The sequence below is a fragment of the Myotis davidii genome, unplaced genomic scaffold (assembly GCF_000327345.1).
Source record: "Myotis davidii unplaced genomic scaffold, ASM32734v1 scaffold916, whole genome shotgun sequence".
Classification (NCBI taxonomy): Eukaryota; Metazoa; Chordata; class Mammalia; order Chiroptera; family Vespertilionidae; genus Myotis; species Myotis davidii.
Genome location: NW_006288013.1, coordinates 2265935 through 2272710, shown reverse-complemented (window position 1 = coordinate 2272710; position 6776 = coordinate 2265935). Strand labels below are relative to the sequence as shown.

At 48.3% G+C, this 6776-nt stretch overlaps 1 protein-coding gene across 1 annotated transcript in view; it reads left to right on the top strand.

Annotated features, from left to right (window-relative positions):
- The window catches only part of USP35 (ubiquitin specific peptidase 35), a gene marked incomplete at its 5' end in the record, with an annotated part of 19649 nt that overhangs the window by 9026 nt on the left and 3847 nt on the right, over positions 1-6776 (top strand). Inside the window, one exon of the mRNA XM_006759887.2 lies at positions 5882-5975. Coding sequence (XP_006759950.1) covers positions 5882-5975 — 94 coding nt within the window. The remainder of the gene's footprint in view (positions 1-5881; positions 5976-6776) is intronic.

Sequence of the window (6776 nt, the reverse complement as noted above, 5' to 3'; positions counted from 1 at the left end):
TGTTTTGCATTTTTGTCATAATTGGTTGAGGACTGTGGATACATGGAGGGGCCCATAGGTCTCCAGGCCACTGCCAAAGCCTCAGGTCCAGACTGGGTGGGAACTGGAGGTGGGTCTCCAGGGATGGGGCTGCAGTGGGAAGGGGTTCTGCTTTGGGTTGGTGGGTACCACCGACTTTTCTCTTAGATTCCATGGGTAGATTGTGTCTTCCAGAGCAGATGCCCTGGTATTAGATTCCCTTTCCACCGCCCTTTACTCAAACAAAATCTTTATTACCAGTGGCTACCTATCTAACTTATGGCTTACTTAAAATTACTCAGAGTTTCAGCCACAGAAGTAGATCTCTTTGTCCCCCCTCCAATTTCCTTTTTGTGTTGTGTGTGTTGAAATGCACATAACATAAAATTGACCATCATAGACTTTTTTAAGTTCAGTGGTGTAAAGGCATTCACATTGTTGTGCAACCATCACCACCATTCATCCCCATAACTGTTCATTTTGTAAATCTGAAACTCCATACCTATTAAGCTATCACTTTCCATATTTCCATTTCCCCTCCCCCACCCACCATTATATTTTTTGTCACTGATTTTGTCTCTATTCTAAGTACCTCATATAAGTGGATGAGTCCACTTGTCTTTTTGCGATTGGGTTATTTCGCTTAGCAGATGTCTTCAAGGTACGTCCATATTGTAGCATATTGCAGAATTTCTTTCCCTTTAAAGGATGAATAATATTATCTTGTATGTATAAGCCACATTTCAGTCATCTGATCATTGGTCAATGCGTATGAGAGTTGCTTCCATGGTTTAGCTGTTGTGAATATGATGCTATGAACCTGGGTGTACAAATATTTCTTCGAGACCCTGATTTTGATTCTTTTGATTATATACCCAGAAGTGGAATTGCTGGGTCATAAAGTAATCATATTTTTAACTTTTTTAGGAACCTCTATTTTAACTTTTTGAGGAACCACTGTTTTCCACTGTGGCCACACCATTTTACCTTCCCACTAGCAGTGAACAGGATTCCAGCTTCTCCACATTCTTGTCATCACTTGCTTTCTGTTTGTTTGTTTATTTTTTTTAAAATATATTTTATTGAGTTTTTACAGAGAGGAAAGGAGAGAGATAGAGAGTTAGAAACATCGATGAGAGAGAAACATCGACCAGCTGCCTCTTGCACACTCCCCACTGGGGATGTGCCCGCAACCAAGGTACATGCCCTTGACCGGAATCGAACCTGGGACCTTTCAGTCCGCAGGCTGACGCTCTATCCACTGAGCCAAACCGGTTTCGGCTGTTTGTTTATTTTTGACAATAACCATCATAATGGTGAGGTGGTATCATCGTGGTTTTGATTTGTATTTCCCTAAGTAATTTTGTTGAACATCTTTTCATTTATTTATAGGCCATTTGTATATTTTCTTTAGAGAAATGTCTATTCAAGTCCATTGCCCATTTTTGAGTTGGGTTGTTTTTTTGTTGAGTTTTGGAGTTCCTTGTATATTCTGGATATTAATCCCTTACCAATTACATGATTTGAAAAGTTGCCTTTTTACTCTGTGGAGAGTGGTTTTCTTTTTGCTATTGAAAGAAGTTGCGCCCTAGCTGGTTTGGCTCAGTGAGTAGAGTGTTGGCCTTTGGACTGAAGGGTCCCCGGTTCGATTCCGGCCAAGGGCATGTGCCCGGGTTGCGGGCTCAATCCCCAGTGTGGGACATGCAGGAGGCAGCCCATCAATGATTTCTCTCATCATTGATGTTTCTATCTCTCTTTTCAATAATTATCTCTCATCATTGATGTTTCTATTTCTCTCTTTTTCCCTCTCCCTTCTTCTCTGAAATCAATAAAAATATATTAAAAAAAATAAAGAAGTTGCTTTTATTTATTATTGTTTATTGAGATACTAGAGACCTGGTGCATGACATTCATGCACTGGCAGGGGGGTCCCTCAGCCCAGCCTGTGCCCTTTTGCAGTCTGGGACCCCTTTGGGGATGTCTACCTGCCGGCTTAGGCCCGATCCCTAGGCTGTCAGTTGGACATCCCCTGAGGGCTCCTGGGCTGCTGGAAGGATATCTGACTGCCAGCTTAGGCCAGATGCCCCAGGGAGGAGGCCTAAGCCCTGAGGGGTTCTGAACTGGGAGACGGTGCAGGCCAGGCTGAGGGAACCCTCCTACCCCCACCCCCTGAGTGCATGAATTTTGTGTACTGGGCCTCTAGTTTGCTAATAATGACACTTTTACTTCTTCCTTTCCAACTTAGATGCGTTTATTTCTTTTCCTTGTCTGATTGGTGTGACAAGGACTTAAAAGTGGTGAAAGTGGACATCCTTTTCTTGTTCCTGATCTTAAAATGCTCTTAGTTTTTCTCTGTTGAGTTTTTCCCCTGTTGGTATTAGCTGTGGGTTTATCGTATATGGCTGTTATTAAGTTGAGGTGTGCTTCCTCTAGTCCCACTTTGCTGAGAGTTTGTATCATAAATGGGTGCTGGATGTTGTGAAATGCTTTTTCTGTACCTATTAATAGGATCATATGGTTTTTATCCTTCATTTTGTTTGTGGTGTATCACATTAATTGATTTGTGGATATTGAACCAACCTTTCATTCCAGGAATAAATCCCACTTGATCATGGTGTATAATCTTTTTAATGTATTGCTTTATATCCTTAGGTGCTTCTACACTGGGTGCATAAATGTTTACAAGGGTTATATCCTCTGTTTGGATTGATCCCTTTATGATTTTGAAGTGTTCTCTGTTTTTTGTTATAGCCTTTATTTTAAAGTCTATTTTGTCATATTAGTATGGCTACCCATTTTTTTTTCCTTTCCATTTGCATAAAATATTTTTCTCTCTCTTTACTTTCAGGCAGTGTGTGTCTTTTGATCTGAAGTGGGTCTCTTGTAGGTAGCATATTGTATTTTATCCATTCAGCCACCCTATGTCTTTTGTTTCTGTTTTTAAAAAAATATATTTTATTGATTTTTTTTTACAGAGAGGAATGGAGAGGGATAGAGAGTTAGAAACATTGATGAGAGAGAAACACTGATCAGCTGCCTCCTGCACACCCCCCATCGGGGATGTGCCCACAACCAAGGTACATGCCCCTGACCGGAATTGAACCGCGGACCCCACAGTCCACAGGCTGACACTCCATTCACTAAGCCAAACCAGCCAGGGCTCTGCTGGCACTTCTGACGCCAGTGAGCTGCCCTGCCCCTGGCCCTCCAGCCCTTGCCCTGAAGCTAGTCAGTTCAGCTCCTACCATATGTGCCTGGTGCTTTTCTAGCTGTTGCCCCAGCACTGGAGCTCAGAGCGAGTGAATCTGTGAGTAAGTTTGTGAGCAGGCCCTTTAAAAAGTTGCCTGGGACTCCAGCCACCCTATCCCTGCTGGTTTTCACAGCCAGAAGTTACGGGGACTTCTCTTCCTGGCACTGGAACCAGGGCTGGGATCCTGGTGTGGTTCTAGAACCCCTTGTTCCTCAGGGGGCCCTCCACAGCTGAGAGATCTCTCCTATTAACCCCCACATGTGGGTGTGGGACCAGCCCGTTCTGCATCTCCACCCCTTCCATCAGTCTCGACGTGGCTGCTGCTTTCTGTCCTTAGTTGTAGGGGTCCCGTTCAGCTAGTCTTTGGGCGGTCCTCAATAAAATGTTTAATTTTTGAGAAACTGCTGAACTGACTTTCAAAGCGGCTGCACCATCTTGCATCCCCAGGAGCAGTAAATGGGTTCCTGTTGCCCCGCCTCCTTCCCAGCGTTTGTTGTCAGTGTTCTGGGTTTTGGGCGCTCTAATCCGTGTGTCCTGTTGTTTTCGTTTGCATTTCCCTGATGACATATGATGGAGTAACATGTAGTTACTTGCCGTCTGTATATCTACTTTGGTCAGATGTCTGTGAAGATGTTTAGCCCATTTTTTTAATCAGTTTTTTTTTTCTTCTTACTGTTGAGTGTTAAGAGTTCTTTGTATATTTTGGATAATAGTCCTTTATCAGATGTGTCTTTTGCAAGTGTATTCTCCCAGTCTCTGTCCTGACTTCTGATTCTCTTGATACTGCCTTTGACAGAGCAGAAGTTTTTAATTTGAAAGACATCCAGTTTAGCCATTATTTCTGTTATGTATCATGTCTATTGTATCTAAAAAGTCATTGTATGCTAAGCATACCCAAGGTCATCAAGGTTTTCACCTAGGATTTTGGTAGTTTTGTTTTATATTTAGCTCTATGATCCACTTAGAGTTTATTTTTGTGATGGGTGTGAGGTTTTTGTGTCTAGACTCATTCTTTTGCGTGTGGATGTCCAGTTGTTCCAGGACCATTTGTTGACGAGATGGACTTTGCTCCTTTGTCAGTGACCAGTGAGTCTATTTCTGGGCTCTTCATTCTGTTCCATTGATTTATTCAAATATTCTTTTGCCAACACCACACTTAGACATCATTAATAAACTCACAGCATAAGTCAGTTTTGCTTCAGGCTCTACGGTATGACCTCACTGCGGTTTGTTCTGAACGTTGGGTCCAGCCAGTAGGAGGAGGTTGGATCTCTAGGACTTGCGAACGGGCTGCTGCTGTGCTCTCGGAACTGCCTGCTGGACTGGTTTTAGTATTATTTTTTAAATTCCCAGCCTCTGCAGACCATTACTTTTGCAAAAATATAATAAAATGACTTATCAGAAAAATGGTCCTTATGGTCACAGCAAAGTAAACCACATGTTTGAGTGCTCAGCTTCCGAACTGACCTTGTGGCAGGTGCTAAGTGGAGCCCACTTCGGTTGCTCTGCTCTGCACAGTGGGCTCAGATGGGAGAGATGCCTGGTCTGTCTGCCCAGAGCTGCTTGTGAGAACAGGAGTGAGGCTGGGCCAGGCCTCCCGCTGGTCCAGGGAGTAGGGTTGTCAGGAGGGGCTCCTTCCCGTCCCCATAGGATCAGACCCCTGTCACCTGGAGCCAGTGTGCCCTTGCTGAGGCCTCTTCTCTCAGCACGCCCCTCATGCTGACCCCGCCTCCCTCACTTAACGGCAGGAGTGGGCTGAGGAGCAGAGGCAGGGGCCCTGGGAAGGGGCTTTAAGAGCGGACTTGGAGGGTTGAGGCTGGAGCAAGGTCTGCTGCTCTCAGTGGATGTGAACACCATTTCCCAGGCAGGCAGGACAAGGGTGTGAGTGGTGGTGAGGATACTGGCATGGTCCCTGAGCAAGCCGCAGAGCCTGGGACTACAGGATGGAGGGCATTCGAATCTCTGAATCTTGGCGTCATGGGCTTTCGGAAGTGGAAGGGGCATCAGGGGTCACCTCATTGTCCAACCCGAGTTGTTCACCTGCTCCTTCTCCCCTGCCCCTGGCCCAGACTTGGGCTGCAAGTGTCTCTTCTGCCTGTAAGCCTGGGATGGGGGGCTCTGGGCCGCCTGCGGGATGGGCGAGGACAGGCCCCTCGGGTGCCCTTGGCTTACCCGGTGCTCCTGCTTTGTTTGGAAGCTTCAGACACTGTGTGCTCCGTTTGACTGAGAACAATGGAGCAAGGGCTGCTGCTCTCAGTGGATGTGAACACCATTTCCCAGGCAGGCAGGACAAGGGTGTGAGTGGTGGTGAGGATACTGGCATGGTCCCTGAGCAAGCCGCAGAGCCTGGGACTACAGGATGGAGGGCATTCGAATCTCTGAATCTTGGCGTCATGGGCTTTCGGAAGTGGAAGGGGCATCAGGGGTCACCTCATTGTCCAACCCGAGTTGTTCACCTGCTCCTTCTCCCCTGCCCCTGGCCCAGACTTGGGCTGCAAGTGTCTCTTCTGCCTGTAAGCCTGGGGTGGGGGGCTCTGGGCCGCCTGCGGGATGGGCGAGGACAGGCCCCTCGGGTGCCCTTGGCTTACCCGGTGCTCCTGCTTTGTTTGGAAGCTTCAGACACTGTGTGCTCCGTTTGACTGAGAACAACTCACAGCCCTTGATGACCAAGCTGCAGTGGCTCTTCGCCTTCCTGGAGCACAGCCAGGTGAGGACCGGGGTGCGGGGGCGTGGCGAAGAGGAGGCTCCCTCTGACACCCCTCCCTTCCCCAAGACCTGCTTGCATCTGGCTATGAGCCCCCACTTCCTGGTGTAGGAGCCCCAGTCCGGGCTGGCCTGTGTTCAGGGCCAAAGCCCCTGGAACTGTTCAGCACCCTCACCTGACAGGAGAGAGGTGCCTCCTTCAGGCGTGCTCTGTGCTGGGGGCCCAGCAGCGCATCCTCCGTCCGCAGTTCCGTCAATGCTCAGGGCTGTTTGTCATCTGCTGCCCTGTTTGAGCACTCACATTGCCAGGGACCCTGAGGACCGTATTTATTTTGCCGCTGTCTCTTGCCCTCACGGACGAGGTGTGATTCAAGGCCCGTGTAGGGGCGGGGAGATGAGTGAGCAACAGTCCTCCCTCAGGGAGCGCCTGGTGGGGGTTGGGGTGGGTCGGGGACGGGAACCTCAGACAGCAGTGGCAGTACTTGGACAGAGGGCTCATGGAGCAGGTGCATCTGAGACTGGGACTCCAGCTAAGCTTTCCTCAGGTGTGCTGGGCAGGGGAAATGGCAGTGGGAAGGGGCCTGGAGAGGAAGTCTGAGGAGTCCCAGGGAAGAGCAGATGCCTAGAGGATTGCTCCTATCTGTGAAGCTGACGCCCTGCTCCAGGCTGTGTGGACTTGGTGGGAGGGAATGGGTCGGGGATGGACGAGGAGGGGAGGCCTTCAGTGAGGAGGCCAAGAAGTCGGGGGAACAGAGTCCCCAGCTGCGGAGCAGGTTGGTGGGCAGCCTGCTGCTCGCCCCTGCCT